The sequence below is a fragment of the Sus scrofa genome, chromosome 3 (assembly GCF_000003025.6).
Source record: "Sus scrofa isolate TJ Tabasco breed Duroc chromosome 3, Sscrofa11.1, whole genome shotgun sequence".
NCBI classification, from domain to species: Eukaryota; Metazoa; Chordata; class Mammalia; order Artiodactyla; family Suidae; genus Sus; species Sus scrofa.
Genome location: NC_010445.4, coordinates 18,398,150 through 18,422,464, shown reverse-complemented (window position 1 = coordinate 18,422,464; position 24,315 = coordinate 18,398,150). Strand labels below are relative to the sequence as shown.

Sequence of the window (24,315 nt, the reverse complement as noted above, 5' to 3'; positions counted from 1 at the left end):
ACCCTGGTCACAGCACCTGCCCCAGCTCTCCCCATTCACACCCATCCAGTCTTCCCATTCTCAGCCCAGCCCTCACCAAACCTCCAGCCTTCTGCCCCTGACCCCCCATGCATGCCAGCCACCCCACCTTATCCTCTCCCCAGCCCTGGCCTAGCAATTACCCCCCTGCCCCAGCCCCTCTTCCCCATTTATGTCTGACTCTATCCCATTCTCCCGTCAGCTGGGTCCCGTATCTTTCAGCCCTTGGCCCTGAGCCACAGAAGTCAAAGTCACCCACCCTCTGCCCAGGCTCCGCCAAGTCCCCCATCCCTCTACCCCCAGCCCTAGCCTCCAACTCACGCCAGCCAAGGTCGTCTGCCATCTGGCCCATGGCGGGGCCCAGCCTCTTTGGCCAGCCATCTCCCGGGCAGGGGGAATCTTATACTGGGGGCTGCGCCCAGTTTCACTTTCCGTGCTGCTTGTACTTTCGGCTTTGTGTTCACTCAGTCTTCCCTCCTCGCCACCCCTCGCTAAAATGGGGAAATGTAATTTCCCTTCCCAGAGAGGGTGGGAGGTGCAGTGGGGGAGGCGGGAAGCTGGGGTTTCGATCCATCCCAGCTTCTGACCCCCGCTGGGCTCCCAGGCCCAGCCCTCCCCTCACTTCCCCACTCTCGGGTGTGCCACCCCACACTGCGTGCTGGTAGGTCCCAGAGACTCGAACCCCCTCCCGTTTCTCTGCTTTGTCATTGTCATCCTAGCGCCATCACCAGCTCACTGTCCTGCAAAAGATGGATGGCCAGGTAAGGGGATTGCCCATCCGAAGGGACTGGGGGTTTTGAGTCATCCTTACTCTTTTATGGTTTACCAGATGGCTGAGGGAGGGAATGCCAGGGAAGTCAGGGCTTGGTGGGTGGCTGGGAGGGGGGCTTTGTCTGGGTCCGGACAGAGACAGGGTTTGATCTATAGCAGCCAGGGTCAGGGATGAGAACAGGTGCATTCAGGGTCATGCTCAGCCTTCAGCCAGAGTCAGATCCAGGATTACTGCTCAGTCTATAACTAGGATCAGGACTTGGTCGAGGGCTGGACTCCTCAGAGGTTTGTCTGAGCCAACATCCTGGCTCTGCTTATATTTGGGGTCAGAGCTATCAGTGGTTAGGCTCTGTTCAGACAGAGCACAGACCTCAGTCTGCGGCCAAGCTTTCTTTTTCTTTTTTCGTTTGTGTGTGTGTGTGTGTGTGTGTGTGTCTTGTTAGGGCCGCACCCGCGACACATGGAAGTTCCCAGGCTAGGGGTCAAATTGGAGCTACAGCTGCCGGCCTACACCACAGCCGCAGCAATGTCAGATCTGAGCTGCGTCTGAGACCTACACTGCAGCTCACGGCAATGCCGGATCCTCAACCCACTGAATGAGGCCAGGGATGGAACCCGCATCCTCAAGGCTACTAGTTGGGTTCGTTCCCACTTGAGCCACCACAGGAACTCCTGTGGCCAAGGTTTCAATTGAGCCTGTGACTCAGGTCAGGGCTCCGGCTTGGACTGGGATAAGAGCCAATGACCAGGGTCAGGGCTCAGCTTGTGGCCAAGTTGGGGTTCTGTGAGATCAGGATCAGGGCTCAGCCAGGTCCCAGAATTGTCCTGGTGCTTCTGTTCTGTAGACAGCGGTCAGGGGCCAGGCTACCGCTCTCCCTTCCAGCATAGCCCCACCCTCAGCCCCACCCTGGATTTCCCATCTTTAGGGAGAAGATGGGGGTTTCTTGGTCTTCCCCCAAGACCACGGCTGCCACTTTCCTTTTAGGACCCATGGGGTTTCCCTGCTGGGTCCCAGCTCTGAGACAGAAACCTAGGGGGCTTCCCCTTCCTGTACCCTGCCTCCTCGGCGGTGCCTGGGCAGGGCCACCTGGGACCAACTGCCAGGGAAGTACCAGCACCCGCCAGGGGAGCAAGCCCAGGGGGCTACTGGAGGAGAAGGAAAAGGAAGAGCTGCTGGCACCTGCTGAGGCAGGAACGGTTTCCTTTGCAGCGCCCCCCAGTGGTGCCAACCGGTTCTCCCCGTACCATGCAGCTGGTGCTCCCCGCTGTGGGTTCCATCCATCCTGAGACGGGTGGTGGCAACAGGCAGAGGCCCTGGCTGGTCTTCCTTATATCCCCAAGTCTTGCCATTGTCCTGGAGGCATGGCAGCCCTACTCACCCCTCTGCCCCCCACCCCCACCGCAGCCACTCCTGCCGTCATCCAGAACTGCGGTACCTCGCCCTGATCTTGGACCCCATCTCCCACTCTCTGGCCACAACCTCCCGGCCCTCGCTGCTTCTCTGCTCTTCTCAGTCGGGCTGCACTCGAGTCCTCCAGCCTCTCCCCTCCCTCCTGCCCTCTTCCTGCTCCACCAACTGCTTCTTTGCCTTTGCACAGCTGGTCTCTCTGCCTCAAATGCCCTTGCTGCCTCTTCTCTGGATGGAATTCCCTTTCTCCAGCTTTCTCTGTACCTGGACCCCCTGGCACTGGCATTCTGCCCTGAATGGCTCATTCCTTCCCGCCATAAATCTCGCCTCCGATGGACTTTTCACATTTCTTTATTTTGCCCACTCTATCCTGGCTCAAAACACTCTAGCCGTACTGGCCTCCTCATTGCTCCTAGAACATGCCAGGCATGCTCCTGCCTCAGGACCTTTGCACTTCTGCCAAGGACTCTCTTCATAGCTGCAAAGCTCACTTTTGCCTTACTATTCTGCTCAAATGGCCCCTTCACAAATGGGCTTTTCGGAGTTCCCGTCGTGGATCAGTGGTTCAAGAAACCGACTAGTGTCCATGAGGACTCGGCTTTGATCCTTGGCCTTGCTCAGTGGGTTAAGAATCTGGCATTGCCATGAGCTGTGGTGTAGGTCACAGACGCGACTCAGATCCCGCATTGCTGTGGCTCTGGCGTAGGCTGGCAGCCGTAGGTCTGATGAGACCCTTAGCCTGGAAGTTTCCATATGCCACAGGTGGGGCCCTAAAAAGAAAAAGAGATTATTGAATACACCTGATTTCTGCCACAAGGGTCTAACTCAGCTCAGAGCTGGTGAGCTGTAAATTGCCCGGATGGAGCAACAGGTCTGGGACTGGCCTGAGCCCTGAGGTCTCACAGTCAGCTTTCTCCCACGCTGGCGAAGGCTCCAACCTTAAGGGGTGTAAGGAGGCACCTGGGCTGCTGGGCATGATCCTGGGCTGATGATCTTAGCAGATGGTTGGCAGAAATGAGGGCAGGGCTGGCCTCTGTCCATAACCTTGGAAGATGGACCTGGGCCCATTTCTGCCCACCTGGGGCTCAAGCGCATCTTGGCTGGTGGGCTGAAGCGTGGGCTGAGGCCAGCAGGAAGCGGAAGGGATGTGGTAAAAGGTGAGAACTCCTGGAAAGGAAACCAAGAACCCCGGGGCTGTAGTCTCGAGTGTGCAGTCGAGCTTTCTGGGGACCTCAGGTGAGTCACTAGCCTGCTCTGGACCTCCGTTTCCTCATTGAAAAATGATAACAGGAGTTTCCGCTGTGGCACAGTGGGTTAAGGATCTGGCATTGTCTCTGCAGTGGCTCAGATCGCTACTGAGGTGCAGGCTTGATACCCAGCCTGGCGCAAAGGATTAAGAATCCAGTGTGGGGAGTTCCTCTTGTGGCTCAGCAGTAATGAACCCAACTGTATCCATGAGGACACAGGTTCGATCCCAGGTGTTAAGGATCTGCTGTTGCCGTGAGCTGTGGGGTGGGTCGCAGATGCGGCTCAGAGGCCGTGCTGCTGTGGCTGTGGCGTAGGCTGGCAGCTGTAGCTCCTATTCGACCCCTAGCCTGGGGACTTCCATATGCCTCAGGTGGGTCCTTACAAAGAAAAAAATTAAAAAGACTCTCGTGTTGTCCCAGCTGGGGTGTAGGTCACAGCTGCAGCTCAGATTCCATCCCTCGTCTGGGAACTTCCATAGGCCACGGGTGCGACCACAAAAAAAAAGTGACGACAATTTTCAAATGCTACCGCTCTTCTAACACAGAGCATGATTAAAGATCGAGAGAGAAAGGAACCAACCCGCCAATTTTCTGATGATTTTCCAAGCCCTGTTACGGCTCTGACCCTCTGGGGCACTCCATGGGGTTGCATGGGAATCCTGAGTTCAGGAAGCAGAAGTTCAACGCTTCAGATGTGACATCAGGCTGGAATCAGGGAGGGGAAGTCATGTTCAAGGTCACACAGCAGATGAGGGGCAGAATGAAGACTGGAACTCGAGTCCCTCGTTTTCAGCTTGGGCTGGGGAGGGGAATCCCTGGGCCCGGTGATGTCAGCTTCAGGGCTTGGAACTAACCCTGGGGTGAAACCAAAGATGGGCTTGGGTGAAGGCGGGAAGCCTGTGGGCGGGGGAGGGAGGGGAGGCCAGGCTGGAACGGGGGCCATGCCCCTGAGGCTCCCAAACAGAAGTGGTGAGACCCTGAGGCTAAGAACAGCGCCCACCTGCTCCCGGGAGGATAGAGGAGCGTTAGGCCCTGACTCCCAGCCCCGTTGACTAAACGCATGCGCCCTCTTCCACAGCACATCTCAGGCCCCCCAGAGGTTTCTCTACACGTCACTCTCATGGCAGCAGCAAGGTGGCTTGGGTGTCCCTCCTCTTCCCACCTGCCTTGGGAGCTGCCCCTCAAAAGCAGTGACTCTTGGAGTTCCCATCGTGGCTCAGTGGTTAACGAATCTGACTAGGAACCATGAGATTGCAGGTTCAATCCCTGGCCTCACTCAGTGGGTTAAGAATCCGGTATTGCCCAGAGCTATGGTCGTAGATGCGGCTGGTATCCCATGTTGCTGCGGCTGTGGCGTGGGTCGGCAGCTACAGCTCTGATTAGACCCCTAGCCTGGGAACCTCCATGTGCCATGGGTGTTGCCCTAGAAAAGACAAGAAGACAGAAAAAAAACCCCAAAAAGCAAAAGTGGTGACTCTTGAGGGACTCCTGACCCTGGTGGCAGGGCGGGGAGGAGGCTGGCAAAGGAAAAAGGGCTTTGATTCCTCAATCCCATCTCTTTTTTCCTATGAGGGGGACACTGCTCAAGGCCACTGCAAGCAGGTGGGCGTGGCTGAGAGAAAAGGGGTGCGGGGGCACCTTCCCTGGACAAGATGGTCATTGCTGGGTGTTCCATGCAAGCGACACATAAATGCAGGGCTGTGAGGGGAAGGTGGGAAGCCAGGCCTGTCGAATGCCAGGAAGGAAGATTTTGAAGCCCAGGAGGCAGGGCTGCAGAGAAAAAACACCAGCTGGGGTGGGGGGTAGGGATGGGGTGAAAAGTCCCCGTGCAAGTCCCGGCTCCGTTCTGCCTGAACACACCCGGCTTCAGTTTCCCCGTCCATTAAATAAAGCCCATGATCCCAGCCCTGGCCACCTCTCAGGGGCGATCTGAAGGCAAAATTGGGGATATACGGAGCTTCAGGGGTCAGGGAGTCAGACAGACCTTTCCTAGTTCCGTCCCCTCCCAGGTGATCTTGGTCAAGGCAGGAGACCTCCCTGTGCTTGGCTCGTCTCCCAGGTGGGGGCGCTACTCCTACCAGCCAGGTAGGACAGCTGTGAAGAGTGTGTTGATGAGGCCACTGAGAAGCTGTGTGATCTTAGGCAAGTTATTTAACCTCTCTGTGCCTAGGTTCATTATCTGTGATGTTAGGCAAATAATCTAACTACAGGAGACTGGTCAGAGGATTCAGTGAGCCATTGTTTGTAAAGTGCTTAAAACAGGGGCTGGAGCATGGTCAGGCTGTAGGTTTTGGCTATGACTAATGGAACAAGGCCTGACCCAGAAGGAAGTGCTCAAGAAAAGTTAGTTGTCAGGAGTTCCCGCTGTGACGCAATGGGATCAGCAGTGTCTTGGGAGCGCTGGGACGAAGGTTCACTTCCTGGCCTGGCACAGTGGTTTAAACTGCAGCTGTGCACCATTGTCACAGCTGCAGTTTAGGTCACAACGATGGCTCAGATCTGATCCCTGGCCCAGGAACTCCATATGCCGCGGGACAGCCAAGGAAGGAAAGAAAGAAAGAAATTAGAAAGGAAGGAAGGAAGGAGGGAAGGAAGGAAAGAAAAGAAAAGAAAAGAAGAAAGGCTAAACTCCAGGGAGTTCCCATTGTGGCTCAGCAGTAACAAACCCGACTAGGATCCATGAGGACGCAAGTTTGATCCCTGGCCTCGCTCAGTGGGTTGAGGATCCAGCATTGCTGAGAGCTGTGGTGAAGGTCACAGATGTGGCTCAGAACCTGTGTTGCTGTGGCTGTGGTGTAGGCTTGGCAGCTGTAGCTCCGATTCGACCCCTAGCCTGGGAACCTCCATATGCCGTGAGTGTGGCCCTAAAACGACAAAAAAGGAATAAGAAAGAAAGAAATACCAGTTGTCACTAATAAGCCAAGGTAAGCATTGACGGTCAAAGACAGGTCAATTGGAGGAAGAGGGTGAGGAAGGAACAGAAGAGGCTGTAGTTAGAGCTTAGAGCTTAGGAAGTTCCGTAGGTACTGGGACCTGGTTACAGAGACGTGTGTCAGATCAGAATGTGGGCCAGGGAGTTCCCTCGTGGCTCAGCAGGTAACAAACCTGGCTAGTATCCATGAGGATGCAGGTTTGATTCCTGGCCTCACTCAGTGGGTTAAGGATCCAGCATTGCTGTGGCTGTGGTGTAGGCTGGCAACTGTAGCTCTGATATGATCCCTAGCCTGGGAACTTCCATGTGCCATGGGTACAGCCCTAAAAAAGCCAAAAAAAAAAAAAATGTGGGGCCAGAAGCAGAGCACTCAGGGATATGGCCAATGGAGCCCTGGGCCACAGGGCAGACAGCCCAGATCTGGGACCACTGACTGAGGGCTCACGTTCTAGGTTGCCTGGGACTTCATCAAGCCTCCCTATGGAGAGAACATGGAACAGAAATAGGCTCTGCCCTGAGCCCCGAGGCAAAAACTACCAGGTGTCTGAGGGATGCAGGCAGGCCCCAGGCAGACACCAAGTCCTCCAGCAGCCCTACACTCCAAGGCTGACACAGACCCCACGCCAATCCCAGGACCTCCACGGGGTCTCAGCCTCCCTGACCGCCATGTCCCCTGCTTGTTCCGAATGTGGCAGGTGGAGCCCCCGGGTGTATGGACAGTTCACTCCCCAGAAATGGGACTCACTCACAGCTTCTATTTATGTTATTTTATTTTTTGTCTTTTTGCCTTTTCTAGGGCCGATCCTGCGGCATATGGAGGTTCCCAGGCCAGGGGTCCAATCGGAGCTGTAGCTGCCGGCCTACACCACAGCCACAACTGCTTCTGTTTTAATGTACTATCTGACTGATGCAAAAGAATATGTAAAATGTATGTGTATCTGATCAGCCACTATCCTTCCATCTACCTCAGTCAGTTTTTGTCCTGGGTCCCAACAGTCTATCTGCAGTCTGATTCATCGATTCCCAGGCCTCCTCCTTTCACTCTGAATGAACGCAGAAACCCATTCAGTGGTTTACAGGGCGCTCATGATCCCTCCCACTGACCTCTTCTATTCTCTCCATGGCCTCCTGGCGGCCCCATAATCACACCAGGCACACCCCCTGCCTCAGGGCCTTTGCACCTGCTGTTCCTCCTGCCTAGAATACTTTTCCATCTGTTCTTCAAATAACCCGTTCCTTGTCCCCCCTTCAGGTCTCAGCTTCTCATAAATGCCTTCTTCACTCTAAGGCTCTGAGGACTGTCAGCTCCCATTTCCACTTCCACTAAGACTCTGTTACAGTCCTAAGATAATAGATGTTAGTTTCTTAGCCTTTCCATTTTTCTACACATTTCAGACCCTTCCCAGACCTCTAGGGTATTCTCCAGACTTGAGCATCTACCAGGCATCTCAGTCCTGGGGGCAATATTGGTCTCCTTCTATATTTCTTTTTTTTTTTCTTTTTTTTTTTTTGGCCTTTTCTAGGGCTACTTCCCGCGGCATATGGAGGTTCCCAGGCTAGAGGTCCAATCAGAGCCGCAGCTGCCAGCCTACACCACAGCCACAGCAATGCCAGATCCGAGCCACATCTGTGACCTACACCACAGCTCACGGCAACGCCGGATCCTTAACCCACTAAGCGAGGCCAGGGATCGAACCCGCAACCTCATGGTTCCTAGTCAGATTTGTTAACCACTGCGCCATGACGGGAACTGCACCTTCCATATTTCTGCTTTGAGGGAAGAGAGAGGAAGACAGCATTAGGGTTGAGTGCAGAGGTGTGGGAACCCTGGGCCTTGCCCACAGAGGCAACCACCTCGCTGAGCAGACTGACCAGATGTGAAACCAGAAAGAACAAGATAACGCAGAACACTTTGGAACTTACTGGGAGCCCCTGGCAAGCCGCGTTTCAGTCTTCACTTCTTCATTTCATTCACTTGCAGAATAGACATAGCAACACCTTCCTTCCAGAGAAATCGGGCACGTGAACGCGGGCTCTGATGCTCTTGACACTGCAAAGTGCTATTAATATTGAAACTTCAAAAAGAAAATACTGTCAACTGGCCAGGGGGTGAGAGGAGGAGGAGAAAATGTCACTCAGGCTGCAGGTGACACCTGTCATTTCCACCCGTCCACCATTCTTTTATTTTGAAAAATTAATTAATTTGGGGGGAGTTCCCATGGTGGCTCAGCGGAGATGAATCTGACTAGGATCAGTGAGGATGCAGGTTCGATCCCGGCCTCGCTCAGTGGGTTAAGGATCTGGCACTGCCATGAGCTGTGGTGTAGATCACAGACACAGCTTGGATCTGGTGTTGCTGTGGCTGTGGCAGAGGCCAGTGGCTACAGCTCTGATTTGATCCCTAGCCTGGGACTCTCCATATGCCTTGGGTGCGGCTCTAAAATGAAAAGCACAAAAGTAAATAAATAAAAATAAAAATTAACTAAATTTTATTCTTCCTATTTATTTATTTATTTAGTCTTTTTGTCTTTTCTAGGGCTGCACCCTTGGCATATGGAGGTTCCCAGTCTAGGGGTCTAATGGGAGCTATAGCCGCTGGCCTACCCCACAGCCACAGCAATGCAGGATCCTTAACCCACTGATCGAGGTCAGGAATTAAACCTGCCACCTCATGGTTCCTAGTCAGATTTGTTAACCACTGAGCCATGACCGGAACTCCTAATCTTCCTTTTTAAATTAAAACATATAATAAAGCATCTGTATTTTCCTTTGGGGAATTATCCCTCCTCTTTCTCTGATGCTGACAACCCATTCAGGATGCCCCATGCCCCTCAGTTCAGTGACGGATTTGAGGAGGGGTACATGGCACACTGAGAGTCCCTGGACTTGCTGTCAGGAAGAGGCTTTCTCTCTGCAGAGATGACTAGCTGGTAGGATGTGAAGCTGAATCTGCCACGGGGGAAGACCTGCCTCAGACTGGAGCCAATGCTTTGGAAAGTAGAGCTGAGAGTTGGAGAGGGAGCCCACAATTTTGAGGATGATTTGCTTTCAGCTCCTGGATCCAGCTATTCCTGAAGCAATTGATTCTGAAATGTTCTGTTTCAGGAGCCAAGATCCGAGCTGACCTACAACAGAGCTTACGGCAAGGCCGGATCCTCAACCCACTGAGCAAAGCCAGGGATCGAGCCAGCATCCTCATGGATCTAGTCAAGTTCGTTACCACCGAGCCACAATGGGAACTCCCAGACTAGATTTTTACTTATTTATTTTTCTTGTTAGATATGTTCATTTTTATTATTATTATAGCTGATTTACAGCACAGACAGATTTTTTTAAATCATGACCAAGTCAAATAGTAGACAAAGAGTACTGTTTCAGAAGCCGGTGGAGAGAGCATTTTAGGAAGAAAGAACAGGAGTTCCCTTTATCGCTCAGCAGAAACGAATACAACTAGGAACCATGAGGTTGCGGGTTTGATCCCTGGCCTCGCTCAGTGGGTTAAGGATCCAGCATTGCTGTGAGGTGTGGTGTAGGTCGCAGATGTGGCTCGGATCTGGTGTTGCTGTGGCTGTGGTGTAGGCCGGCAGCTATAGCTCCAATTAGATCCCTAGCCTGGGAACCTCCATATGCCGCAGGTGCAGCCCTAAAAGGACAAAAGACAAAAAAAAAAAAAAAAAAAAAAAAGGGAAGAAAGAATAGCGTGAAAGCAGAGTAACTACTTGGTCTATATTTACTGAGCAACCCAGCATGTCCTAGGCATTGTTCTGAGCATTTGAGATACAGCAGTGAGCGAAGCCGATAGAAAATTCTGGCTTCATAGCGATTATACTAAGTGGAATAAAAGTAAAATTAAAATTTAGCTGGAGTTCCTGGTGTGGCTCAGTGCATTAAAATCCAACAAGTACCCGTGAGGATGCAGGTACGATCCCTGGCCTCGATCAGTGGGTTAAAAGATCCGGCGTTGGGAGTTCCCGTCGTGGCTCAGCAGAAATGAATCTGACTAGTATCCATGAGGACGCAGGTTCGATCCATGGCCTCGCTCCATAGGTTAAGGATCCAGCGTTGCCATGAGCTGTGAGGTAGGTCACAGATGTGGCTCAGATCCGGTGTGGCTGTGGCTGTGGCATAGGCTGGCAGCTGCAGTTCCGATTCAACTCCTAGCCTGGGAACTTCCCTGTGCCATGAGTGCAGCCCTAAAAAGAAAATTAGCAAAAAACCCAACAAACAAAACAACAACAACAACTCTCCAAAGTGTTCTCCAGAAAAGAAGTAACAGGATACGGCTGCACAGCGCTGGTGTGAACATTCCACGAAGGGATTCATTTTATTCCTTAAGTGTTTTGCCAAACTTGGAAGGAGGACGTGTTCCGTCAGAAGGACCGAACAAGAGGTTAGGGGTTATCTTCCGATTTCACAGCATCAGCTGCTTTTGTAATCAGAAAAGCAACGAAAACCTTGTTTTACAAAGAAAAGGAGGTGCTTCTGGGTGATGGAGCCCCGGGTTCTGGGACTAGCCTTCAGGGAGGGGTCTTGTCTGTCAAGGCTGGCTGCTCCAAGAAGGTCTCGGGGGAGTGGGGTGCTCTCACTTCTATGATGGCTCCCCGGGGACTCTCTGAAGACCACAGAACTCTCTAGAAAGCTTGGGTGTGGGTGTCAGCACACCTGGTTTATTCCTGGCTCCCCCTGGCAGGTGGTGAACCCATGACCCAGTCTTTTCCCTCCCACAGGCCTTTGGTAAATTCGATGCAATAATAAAAATTGCTGTGGCTGTAGAATATATATATATATATATATATATTTTTTTTTTTTTTTTTTGCTTTTTAGGGCCACACCTTCAGCATATGGAGATTCCCAGGCTAGGGGTCGAATCAGAGCTACAGCTGCCAGCCTATACCACAGCCCCAGCAACGCAGCATCCCAGCTACGTCTGCAGCCTACACTGAGTGAGACCAGGGATCGAACCCACAGCCTCACAGACACTATGTCACGTTCCACAATGGGAACTCCCTGATGTTTCATTTTTACTTTTATTTGTTTATTTATTTGTCTCTCTCTCTCTCTCTTTTTTTTAAGGGCTGCACCTGCAGGCTAGAGGTCGAATCAGAGCTGTAACTGCCAGCCTACGCCACAGCCACGGCAACCCCGGATCTGAGCTGCACTTGCAGCCTATGCCACCTGGAGGCAACGCCGGATCCTTAACCCCGTGAGTGAGGCCAGGGACAGAATCTGCATCCTTACAGAGACAACGTCATGTTCTCAACCAGCTGAACCACAACAGGAAAACTCCTTACTATGCCTTTTATAGCAATAACTCACTTTGTTATACCAACAGTCCTATGCTGAATGTTATTGGCACTCTTGTTTTACACGAAGGGAAAGGGATGCAGAGAAAGGTCAGGTAACTGGCCCAAGGCTACACAGATGGTAAGACAGCTGAGACGTAAACCCATAGAGTCTGGGCCCAGAGTCCATGCCGTCAGCTACCACTCCACCTCCTCCTTCCTCTTCTGCTTCTTCTTCTTCTCCTTCTTTTTCGTTGTCTTCTTCTTTTTTTTTAGGGCCACACCCGAGGCATACGGAAATTCCCAGGCTAGGGGTCAAATCTGAGCTACAGCTGCCAGCCTATACCACTGCCTCAGCAACACCAGCGCTGAACCACATCTGTAACCTATGCCATAGCTTATGGCAACACCAGATCCTGAACCCACTGAGTAAGGCCAGGTATTGAACTCATGTCCTCATGAATACTAGTCCATGAGGATGTTACTGCTGCGCCACCACGGGAACTCCTCCACCTCCTTCTTAAGTTCTTTTCAAGTATCCTGCTAAGTGCTTGAAAAACACCGTTTCCTTGCGTTCTCAAAACCATTCCAAGAGGTGAGTGTTCACAGATGAGAAAATTAAGATGCAGGATAGGGAGGTCCCTTCGTGTGGTTCAGCAGTTAACGAACCCAGCTAGGATCCATGAGGATGTGGGTTTCATCTCTGGCCTCGCTAAGTGGGTTAAGGATCCAGCATTGCCATGGGCTGTGGTGTCGGTCGCAGACACAGCTGGGATCTGGCGTGGCTGTGGCTGTGGTGTAGGGTGGCGGCGACAGCTCTGATTCATCCCCCAGCCTGGGAACTTCCACATGCCGCAGGTGCAGCCCTAAAAAAGCAAAAAAAGAAAGGAAGGAAGGAAGAGAGAGAGAGAGGAAGGAAGAAAGGAAGAAGAAAGATGCGGGATAAACAATGACTTGACCCCACTCCCAGCCAAGTTTGCAGGCAGGATCTGGACCAGAGCCTGGGGGACCCTAAGGCTGGGCCCGTGGCTATTGCGATGTTGTGGGAAGAAACAACTAAGTAGTTATGCTCCCAGATTCTGGAGGTTGGGAGCCGGAGGTGGCTTGACTCTGCAACATCTCAGGCCTCATCTGGGAAGACGCAGCTGCTGGTGGTAACCTGACAGCTGGGCCTGAAATACCTGCAGGCTGCCTTCACGCATGTGTCTGGGGGTCGGGGATGGCTTTCCGCTGGGACTTCAGCTGGACTGGAGGCCCGAACACCAGCAGCAGGTGACCTTGCTGTGCTGTCTTCCGGGGGCGTTCTCTGGGGCTTCCTCACAGCAGGGTGTCTGGGGTTCAAGAACCACAGAGAACAAGGTAGAGGGCACTGGGTGTTTTTATGATGGCACCACTTCCGCAGCCACAGTGGTCATCAAAGTCCTCCCAGGCTCAAAAGGAAGACAGTTCTGTGCCTGCCATTTGCTGGGGAAGGGAGGGTGACCAAAACCACACTGTAAGGAGAGCCACCTTACAGTGGTGGTGGGACTTCTTGCTATGATCATCTTTGATAAATGTGATTCTCAAACTTCAAGTTAGAGTCACTTTGTGGGTTTTTTTGTTTGTTTTTTCTTGGTATTTTTCTTTTTAGGGCTGCACTCGCGGCATAGGGAGGTTCCCAGGCTAGGTGTCCCATGGGAGCTGTTGCCGCTGGCCTAGGCCACAGCCACAGCCACGCCAGATCTGAACCGCAACTGTGACTCACACCATAGTTCATGGCAGCGCCGGATCCTCAACCCACTGAGTGAGGCCAAGGATCCAACCTGCAACCCCATGGTTCCTAGTCGGATGCGTTTCCACTGAGCCACGGTGGGAATTCCAGAGTCGCCTTTTAAAATCCCAAGTGACCAGGCTATACCCCAGACCAATGAAATCAGAATCTCCGGGAAAGGGAGCCAGGAATCAGTATTTTTTTTTAAACTCCCAACTATTACAATGAGGTCTTCTCCAGTGTATGCAAAGCTCCTGGCAGTATCTGGCTCATGAACAACAGTTTTTTTCCCCGAGTGTGCATGTCTAGGACTCTTCTTTTTTTGGCCACACCCATGGCACATGAAAGTTCCCTGGCTAGGTCATGGGTAGTGCACAGGTAGACTAAAAAAAAAGGTGTTGTTAAGTGTTTCTTTGTGTGTATGTGTCTGTGTATGTGTGTGTTTAGGGTCGCACCCAGGGCATATGGAGGTTCCCAGGCTAGGGGTCAAATTGGAGCTGTTGCTGCCGGCCTACACCACAGCCACAGCAACTCCAACTCGGCATCTGAGCCGCATCTGTGACCTACACCACAGCTCATGGCAATGCTGGAACCTTAACCCACTGAGAAAGGCCAGGGATCGAACCTGCATCCTCATGGATGCTAGTCAGATTCATTTCTGCCAAGCCACGATGGGAACTTCCCAAGTGTTTCTTTTTACAGTTGTCTTCTAATTAGGACAAGTGATTGTGGGCTTCCACTTTTGATGATTACAAGTCTCTTTTTAAATACATTTGAGTAAAAAAGATAAGGTAATTTTTTTTATTTTAAATTTTTATTTTTTTATTTCGGCCATGCGCTAGGCATGCAGAAGTTCCCGGGACAGGGATTGAACCCACGCCACAGCAGTGACCTTAACCTGTTAAGCCGCCAGGGACCTCCAGAAGGGTAATTTTTTTTCTTTTCGAGCCAGGCCAAGAATTGAACCCTTACCCTAGAGGAAACTACATCAGGTCCTTAACATGCTAAGCCACAATGGGAACTCTCAGAAGGTAATTTTTATTTTTTTGCTTTTTAGGGCCACCCCAGCGGCATATGGACGTTCCCAGGCTAGGGGTCAAATCGGAGCTACAGCTACTGGCCTATGCCAGAGCCACAACAACACAGGATCCGAGCCACATCGGCAACCTACCCCACAACTCACGGCAACACCAGATCCTTTACCCACTGAGCGAGGCCAGGGATCAAACCTGCAACCTCGTGGTTCCTAGTTGGATTTTTAACCACTGAGCCACGTTGGGAATTCCTGTTTTTGTAATTTTTTTTTTTTTTTTGTCTTTTTGCTATTTCTTTGGGCCGCTCCCGCGGCATATGGAGATTCCCAGGCTAGGGGTCGAATCGGAGCTGTAGCCACCAGCCTACACCAGAGCCACAGCAACGCGGGATCCAAGCCACGTCTGCAACCTACACCACAGCTCACGGCAATGCCAGATTGTTAACCCACTGAGCAAGGGCAGGGACTGAACCCGCAACCTCATGGTTCCTAGTCGGATTCGTTAACCACTGCGCCATGACGGGAACTCCTGTTTTTGTAATTTTTAAAATGCTGAGTAAATAATGTAGCTCGAAGGCACATAGGGCAGAAATCACAAAAGTGCCGTGTGAAGGGTAAAGCTGGGAAGACCCCGAGGCAGGTAATGGATCCTGGTATGTGTGACTGTTATTAGCATCACCTTTAAGGAGTGCTGGTTGAAAACCACCTTTGCGTGATTCTGAAATTTAAAAGTGTGCAACTGAGAGCTGTCCTTTGCGAAAGGAGTGGGTGAACGAGGACCAGCTAAAATTGAGCCCCGTACCGACTCTCTCGATTCTCTGCAAGAGCTGGTCATCTTTTGAATCATGGCAACCTGGTGGGAAATTTCCGAAAGCCCCTGGGGGGATAGAGAAGTCAGTCAGCTCTCCAGTTCTTAAAAGGAACCCAAGAAATTGGGAAAATAGGAATTCCCGTTGTGGCTCAGCATTAACGAACCTGACTAGGATCCATGGGGATGCAGGTTCGATCCCTGGCCTCGATCAGTGGGTTAAAGATCCGGCGTTGCTGTGAGTGGTGGTGTAGGTTGCAGATGCAGCTTGGATCTGATGTGGCTGTGGTGTAGGCCAGTGGCTACAGCTCCGATTCAACCCCTAGCCTGGGAACCTCCACATGCTGTGGGGGCGCCCTAAAAAGACAAAAAAAAAAAAAAAAAAAAGAAATGGGAGAAATAGATATTACATACAACCAGGAGATGACAAAGAAAGAGTGTAGGAAAAGAGGGGGCAGAACAGAAAAGGGAGTTCTGGAAGGTTCTCCCGCCGACTTAATTCCTCGTTCTCATATGAGTTTCAAGCCAGTCTCTGGCCCCTCTCCTCCAGGGCTTGATTTCTCCTTCTTCAAAGGAGGAAGAGGGGGCTCTAACCCCCTGAATCCTTTCAGATCTGAACACGCTGTCTGGTTCCTGGAACTGCCACTTAAAGGCTTCCGAGGCAGAGGCTGTGTCAGGAGACGGCAAGGCCAGGAAGGTCAGTTGGCGGCCAGGAGGGAGGGGAAGTGTGGGGCCTCCTGGCAAGTGTCAAAGGACCCATTACCCAGGGAGGGGCCCCGACCAGCTAGGAACGAAACACTTCCCACCCTGTTTTCTCCTTCGAAGTTGACAGAGGAGAGGCTGGTCTGAGCCATGGACAGGTGGGGAAACTGAGGCTCAGATGGAGTAATTGACTAGAAGTTAACTAGCGTCTAGGATGCCTCATTATTGGCTGCAGTGTTCTCAGGCCAGTAGTCAAAAAGGGGAAAATTCTGGCTTTGAAAACCAGACAAACCCGATTATTTATTTATTTATTTATTTTTGTCTTTTTAGGGCCACACCCCCATGGTATATGGAAGTTCCCAGGCTAGGGGTCGAATCAGAGCAACAGCTGCTGGCCTACACCACAGCCACAGCAACACGGGATCTGAGACTGGTCTGCCACCTATACCATAGCTCACAGCAACATGGAGCCTTAACCCCCTGTGCAAAGCCTGGGATCGAACCCACGTCTTCATGGATGCTATCGGGGTTCGTTAACCGCTGAGCCATGACGGAAACTCCTGTTGCTGTGATTTTCTGAAGCTGATGCACCAGATCCGCCCTGGGCAGAGAGCTAGTGCTGAGTATCACTCCTGCCATTTGCCTCCTGAGTCCAAGAGCTGACACTGGCCCTAAGGGCTGGTTCCAATCATATCAGGGTGCCATCTGTCCCTCCTTACCATGCATGCCTTCAACCAGATAATACAGCAGGCATCTAATACACATGAACTGAATGAATAAATAATCTTTTGTGGAAAGGAGGGTTTGACGGGAAATCTGAAGGAGCTGTTTGCCAAAATGACTGTGACATCTGCAATGCCGAATCTGTAACCCACTTAGCGAGGCCAGGGATGGAACCCGCATCCTCACCGACACTGTGTCGGGTTCTTAACCCGCTGAACCACACCAGGAACTCTTCATCACACCTCTTATTTGCCCCAAGTTCTTCTCAAAGTCTGGCTCCTAGACTGATAACTCTAGGGAAGAATCTTCCTCCGCAGCTGACCTCCCAGAATTTTGTCCCTGCAGCCCCCTTGTCAAAGGGACACACCTCATACATGAGGACAATAAGAATCCTTGAATTTGAGCCCCTGGGCAATCCCTTAATGTTTTAAATCTCCATTCTCTCCATTTTGCAGGTGGCACCCATGAGTAATATTTACTTCAAAAATGGTTTTATGTGATGACAACAGAAACAATAAGATTGTTATTCCAAAAATGGAGATGGAGTTCCCGTCGTGGCTCAGTGGTTAAAGAATCTGACTAGGAACCATGAGGTTGTAGGTTCGATCCCTGGCCTTGCTCAGTGGGTTAAGGATCCGGCGTTGCCGTGAGCTGTGGTGTAGGTTGCAGACGTGGCTCGGATCCCGCGTTGCTGTGGCTGTGGTGTAGGCCGGCAGCTACAGCTCCGATTAGACCCCTAACCTGGGAACCTCCATATGCCGCGAGTGGGGCCCTAGAAAAGGCAAAAGGACCAAAAAAAAAAAAAAAGAAAAAAAAGGAGAGGAGGAGTTCCCATTGTGGTGTAACGGAAACAAATCTGACTAGTAACCATGAGGTCTCTGGTTCAATCCCTGGCCTTGCTCAGTGGGTTAAACATCTGGCATTGCCATGAGCTGTGGTGTAGGTCGCAGACACGGCTGGCATCCCGTGTTGCTGTGGCTGTGATGTAGGCAGGCAGCTGCAGCTCTGATTAGACCCCTAGCCTGGGAACCTCCGTATGCCACGGGTGCAGCCCTCAAAAAAAAAAAAAAAAAAAAAAAAAAAGCAAAAACAGAGAGGAGCTGGGGAGAGGGCTTATTTCACAGGCAGCATTACAAAGAACAGAGGAAATTCCCTCACACTGCATAAGAAACCACAGAAACACATGCACCCAAACATGCAGACAAAAAAAGAAAAGAAAAAAAAAAGCTCACCTTAAATTAGAAACAGCCCTTCCCAGACGCATAACCAAATACAAACACTAACCAAAATTGCTCTCTCTGGTTCATGCAAATGCAGATACACATGTACCCAAAAAAAACCCCACGAAAATAAAGAGGACAAAACACACACACACAGGCTGCAGCTGCTGTACTTTGTTTATTGTCACTGTCACCCTTGGGAAGCTCCAGCCTCTTTAGCATCTTTCTTTTTTTTTTGTTTGGGGTGACCCTGCTTTTCTCTACCCCCTGCCTCTTGCTCCCCAACCTGCCCTTTTTCTCAGGCTGGGGCGGCTTCCCTGGCAGCCCCTCGAGCCTCAGTCACGTGGGGTAAGTCCTGGGGGTGGAGGGGCAGGGCGGCCAGCAGGCCTGGATCCCGCCCCCAGGCACTGATTCCTCCGCAGTCCTGTCTCCATTGCTGTGGGGTGTCTGTGCTCTGGCCTCACCTGGCAGAAGGAAAGCAGATGGTGAAAGCACAAAGGCCCGGGTTCTAATTCTGGCTCTCCTGCTCACTCACCCGTGACTCCAGAGAAAGATCTTACACTCTCTGGGCCTCGGTTTCCCTCTCTCTAAACCAAATTTTGCTCCAGTTGGAAAGGATCTGTTTCCCTCTTTGCTCTGGCCACTAGGGAACTCAGAGTCCAACATATGTCTCATTTTATTCTATGTTGGGACAGCAATTGTTTGATCCCTCCTCCCTGCCCACCCACGCACGTTCAGGCCTGTCCTTTCCTAGCAGAGGGACCTCTACTGGTACTCAGGGAGCCCCTGATTCCTTACCTCGAGTTCTGTTTCAGGTCCGTGCTGCTCGCTTTTTCCGCTCCGTGTTCTGGATCTTGGTCACCAGCTTCCTCTCGTGGCCACCAGGGCTGGGGCGGTTGGTGTTGGCAGCAGCCTCTCTCTTGGTGCGACCTTTCCGGGCTCTCCCTCCTGGGAATCAAGACAGGGGTCCGCGGTGAGGTGGGCAGAGGCGTGATGCCTCAAGGGACGGGCTGGGGGTCCAGCGGGCGGGGGTGGAAGAGCTCGGGTTAAAGTCAGGAGGCTGGGGGGTCATGACCACGTAGCTTTAGGGATGTCCTTGTCCCTGTTTCCCCATCTGTGGAAATAGGGTACCGCCCCCCAATCTGTCATTGCTCCAAACACTCTAGCAGAGTATGAGGTCCCAGGGCCAAGTAGGACGGGGATGCTCAGTGGATGCGGGGTTAGAAGGGGGCAACTTGAAAGATCAAGGGAACAGGCCGGAGAAGGGTGATGGGTGGGCAGGAGCCCAAGGAAGGATTCTAGTGTGGGGAGATGGGGTGTCGGACTGTGTTGGAAATAGAAGGACTGGGAAGGTGGCAGGGCCGGGACTTACCCAGGTAAGAATGAGCCAGGCTATAGAGGTCGTACTCATCCAGGTTGGGGTCTTCATCTTCTGGGCATAGGAGCTGCCTGGGGGGGCTGGCTGCTCGCGGGAAGGTGGTCATAATGTCTCTGTCTCTGTCTCTCTCTTCCTCGCCCATCTTCTAAGGCTGTGTTTGCATCTGCTTTCCTGACACCTCCTAGTTCACGGCCCCGATTTATAAGGCCACGTCTCCTCCTCAGCCCCTAGTCTGGCTCCAGCCCCTCAGGCTCTGTCTGATGCAATCTGGCCTTTTCCCAGAACCCAGCCAAGTAAACACCAGTCACGAGAGGGGAAAGGAGTCATCCCCTCCCCCGTGAGCCCCAGCCCCCCTGCCTCCTCCCTCTCACCGGGGCTCGCCCAGCTGGGTATTTTTCCACAGAGAAGAGCCTCAGGGCTGGGGGCTGGGGAGGAGGGAGGAGGCGGAGTCTGGCATAAACAGCCCTTGGGATCTAAACCAGCAGGGAACTCAGCGCCTCACCTGGTTGACTCCTCCCTGGCCATCGCCTGCCCTCTGCCACATGCCCTTCCTGGGCTGGGGGGTCACGGCCACACAGCTGACCTCCACCCCCATCCGCTTCTGGCTCAGATTCAGGACTGGCGGCAGAACATGGAGTGAAGAATGACCTGGGAGAGGACACAACACACGCTGTGCTCTGTCATGCGTTCTGACCCTGATCTCAACCAACGCCCACTTTTTCTTGTATTTATGTAGTTTCTTTTATAATTTTTTTTTTAGGGCTGCACCCGTGGCATATGGAAGTTCCCAGACTAGAGGTCGAATCAGAGCTGCAGCTGGCAGCCTATGCCTCTGCCACAGCAACACCAGATCTGAGCCGCCTCTGTGACCTACACCACAGCTTACGGCAACGCCAGATCCTTAACCCACTGAGCGAGGCCAGGGATCGAACCCAGGTCCTCATGGATACTAGTTGGGCTTGTTACCACTGAACCACAATGGGAACTCCCCTTTTACTTTTAAATAAGAAACACCTTGGAAAGCCCCCTTAACATCCTGAACTGGGGGTCAGTAGATGATCTCCCCCTCCTGAGATGGGGGCTAGCAGAGTGGTTAAGAATGCAGATTCTGGAGCCAAATGACCTGGATTCAAATCCTTGATCCACTACTTCCTGTGCGACCCTGGACAAGTCACTTTACGTCTCTGGGCCTCAGTTTCCTCCTCTGTAAAAGGAGGATGATAGTTGTATCCAGGTTATAGAGTTGGGGTGACGTTCAAGATAATCCACAGCAAGGCACTTGGAACACTGCCTGCTACAGGGTTAGCTGCGTGGCATCTGTTGATCACACAGTTTCCAAACAGCTCAATATAATGCTCTCCTGGAGTTCCCGTTGTGGCTCATGGGTTATCGAACCCGACTAGCATCTGTGAGGATGTGGGTTCCATCCCTGGCCTCGCTCAGTGGGTTGAGGATCTGGCATTGCTGTGAGCTGTGGTGTAGGTCGCAGACATGGCTCGGATCCCGCATGGCTGTGGCTGTGGGGTAGGCTGGCAGATGTAGCTCCTATTGGACCCCCAACCTGGGAACCTCCATGTGCTGTGGGTACAGCCCTAAAACGCAAAAAAAAAAAAAAGTCAATTAAAAAATAACATAAAATCATCCATATTTCAAATCATGACTCTACTGAGGTAGAAGGCATTATGAAGTAAACAGATGTTCGTGCTCATTTACTGTGAATGAAAGGAAGGGGTTTAGATCAGTAACACCTGAAAGTGGAATTTTCCACTCTTGGCTGAAGGCTCTGACGGCGTGGGTCACATTGACCTAGAGAGTCCACACCCTGGCTTGTCCACTCCTGCTTTAGCTGAGGCTAGAGCACCAGCTCCCAGCTCTCCGGCATAGCCATCAGGAACAGAAAAGGAGGCAGCTTTTTACTTTTTTCTTTTCTTTTTTTTAAACTCTGTGGTTTCCAGCGCGAGAGGACTTTCTTCTCAGCCCAGGGCAGGTGTTAATCCTCTGCTCCTCCCTTGCCCCCCTCTCCCCTCTCCCTCTTGAGAGCCCAAGGAGACACCGCTCCATGTCAGCATTAGTTACCTAAACCCATTCTTCCCGCAAACCCTTTAATAACCCGGTCTTGTCCTCTGTTGTATCAGCAGGGGCACTTCTGCTTGCTTTGCTCCCGGGCCTGAGCCAGCATTAAATTTAGCTTTTGTTTTCCAGATGTGGGTGATCTGTGAGTCCTTTAACACCCAGGAAATGAAAGTGAAGACAAGAAGACACTTGAATAAAGACAGAGTGGGGACAATGATGACAGACCAGCGGATAGGAGAAAGAGGAGAAAACGGTAACTTAAAAAAATGATGACACCAAGGCAAATGAAGGTGGAGGAAATGAGAAAATACCGGGTTCTTGCAAAGTGATGGGCGTTATCCCTAAGTATAGGAGCAAAAGAATCCAATCATGACATGGTAAATAAGTTTTTTGGGGGGTTTGTTTTTGTTTTTGTTTTTTTGTCTTTTTGCCTTTTCTAGGGCTGCACCCTCAGCATATGGAGGTTCCCAGGCTAGGGGTCCAATCGGAGCTGTAGCCGCCAGCCTACACCACAACCACAGCAGCATGGGATCTGAGCTGCATCTGTGACCTACACCACAGCTCACGGCAACGCCGGATCCTTCACCCACTGAGCAAGGCCAGGGATCGAACCCGCAACCTCATGGTTCCTAGTCGGATTCGTTAACCACTGAGCCACGACGGGAACTCCTGTTTTTGCTTTTTAGCTTCCTGAACATTTAGCAGGACAGTCAGACACCTGCGGGATGTCGGGGCAATCCTGCAGAATGAGGGACTGTCCGGCTCCAACGGGCGCAGTCTCTGCGACTGCGAACACACCCACAAATTCCCAAGCTACCTCTAGGGGGCAGTCTTTCACTCACTCACCCCTGTGAGCTGCATTCCTGCTTACCAGATGCAAGATCTTTTTTCTTTTTTCTTTTTTTATTTGGGGGGGGGGTCGCTTTAAGGCCTCACCTGTATCATATGGAAGGTCCCAGGCTAGGGGTCGAATCAGAGCTGCAGCTGCTGGCCTACACCACAGCCACAGCAATGCGGGATCCTTAACCCACTGAGCGAGGCCAGGGATCGAACCTGCATACTCATGGATACTAGATGGGTTCATTACTGCTGCGCCACAACGAGAACTCCACCAGCTACAAGATCTTGAGCCCACGTCTGAGCTTCAGTCTGCTCATCTGTAAAGGGAGAATGGCGACAGCACCTGTGGTATAAAAGGGCTTCCTCCAGAGCCACCCAGGGCGCACTGCTGCTTTCCTTTTCCTTCTTCTCCTCCTCCGCCTCCTTCTTCTTATTTTGGCGGAGCCGGAGGCATGTGGAAGTTCCTGGGCCAAGGATCAAACCCAAACCACAGCAGTGGATAACTGCCAGATCCTTGACACGCTGCGTCACCAGGGAACACCTCCCCCATTCTTCAAAGAAGGAAAACAGAGGCTCAGAGAGTGACTCAATCAAGGTCACAAGGCTGGTGAGTGGCCAAGGATTCCTCCCACGGTCTACCTGATCTAGTTTCAGGGCTCATTCGAAGCAATACAGCTGACCAAACACTGGCAAAGATTTCACAGCTGTGTGTATGGAGGCATCTGTTGGGGATTCATCCTTCCTGCCTTCCTTCCAAACAGCGTCTGCTTGGACCCGGTCAGGACCGAGGATGCACAGAACTACATGTACACCTGCAGCATATGGAAGTTCCCAGGCTCTGGGTTGAATTGGAACTGCACCTGCCGGCCTACACCACAGCCACAGCAAGGAGGGATGCAAGCCACATCTGCAACCTACAGCACAGCTCACAGCAATGCTGGGTCCCGGACCCACTGAGCGAGGCCAGGGATCGAACCTGCATCCTCATGGATACTAGATGGATTCATTTCCACTGCACCACAACAGGAACTCCCTGTGGTGAGAATTAAAGGGCCAATTCTTACAAATGCTTAGCATAGTACCCAGAATGTATTAAGTGTTTAACACATGTTATCATTATTGATGAGGGCAGGCATCACGTCTCTGTTATCACTTGTTATGCCTGAAGCCTGGCACACAGTTAGCCCCCAATAAATGACTAGTTGAATACATAGCACTGCGTTGAGATCGATCCTGCTTTTTCAGCTTCCAGATGCTCTGTTATGAGGGAACTGAGAGGCCCAGTCCTAGTCCTACAAAGAGCTATAAAGACACATGACTGTCCTCCATGGAGCCGGGAAACGAGGTCTCCTTGACCTTGACCGTACTTGTTTCTTGTGCCGGAAGAATGAAGCCCGGATCCTGGGGGCAGGGGTAGGCAGAGGGAGGGGCCAAGAGAGAATGGACTTTTGGGAACCCATCAGCTGGACCTGCAGGGTCCAAAAGATGACTCAACAGGGAAAGTCAAAAGGTGTGTTTTCCATCCTGTAGCCTCCAGGTGTGATTGGCCCATTAACCACCTGCCAGTCACAAGGAAGTTTATTTTCTTTCTGCTGTGACTATATCTTCATGACATTCAAGGAGATTGCCAGGCATGCCTGTTACAGTCCGGCATGATCAGCCTGGAGTAAACAGTGTGCGGGAGCTCTCAGGAGGGCACCTAACCCAGCAGGGGATGGGGGTGTCGGGGTGGTGGTGGAGAAGGTTGGGGAGAGGATCAGGGCAGACTTCCTGGAGGCAGTGACGCTTGACTGTAATAAAGACAGGAGTTAAACCATTCAAGTCCAGAAAGCCTGGATAGCATGAGGGAGGTTCAAAGGATCAGGAGCTTCCCTCCAAGAGAATCAAGGTGACCCAGGTGACATCACTGTATATCAAGTGGGCTCAAGAAGCTTCAATGATGTGAAACAAGAGACATCTATATGACTTTATAGCCCCAGTCCAGAGAACCCCTCAAACTTGGCTGCTGTGCTTGGAATTATTCTTGGCTATGTGATAATCACCTTGAGTATACACGGATGCAATATTGATAAGAATTTTTTTTTGTTTTTAGGGCCACACCATATGGAAGTTCCCAGGCTAGAGTTTGAA

The 24,315-nt window shown here is 51.8% G+C and overlaps 2 protein-coding genes and 1 long non-coding RNA gene across 4 annotated transcripts in view; 1 reads left to right on the top strand and 2 right to left on the bottom strand.

Moving 5' to 3' along the window:
* Positions 1 to 503, bottom strand: part of IL27 (interleukin 27) — a 5,955-nt gene extending 5,452 nt beyond the window's left edge. The window contains exon 1 of one of the 2 annotated variants that reach the window (XM_021085893.1): positions 340 to 503. In XM_021085893.1, the coding sequence (XP_020941552.1) occupies positions 340 to 370 (31 nt within the window). In that variant the 5' untranslated portion in view covers positions 371 to 503. 2 annotated transcript variants of the gene reach the window in all.
* LOC110260087 lies at positions 463 to 24,315 on the top strand. The gene is made up of 3 exons (XR_002342911.1): positions 463 to 779; positions 15,861 to 15,946; positions 21,475 to 24,315. It is a non-coding gene; the product is annotated as an uncharacterized LOC110260087 (long non-coding RNA).
* On the bottom strand, positions 18,054 to 19,684 carry NUPR1 (nuclear protein 1, transcriptional regulator). Its single transcript, XM_021088038.1, has 3 exons — positions 19,267 to 19,684; positions 18,693 to 18,842; positions 18,054 to 18,358 (listed from the first exon to the last, which is right to left on the bottom strand). The coding sequence occupies exons 1-2, from the start codon at positions 19,412 to 19,414 to the stop codon at positions 18,706 to 18,708; spliced, it is 285 nt and encodes a 94-aa protein (XP_020943697.1). The 5' UTR covers positions 19,415 to 19,684; the 3' UTR covers positions 18,054 to 18,358; positions 18,693 to 18,705.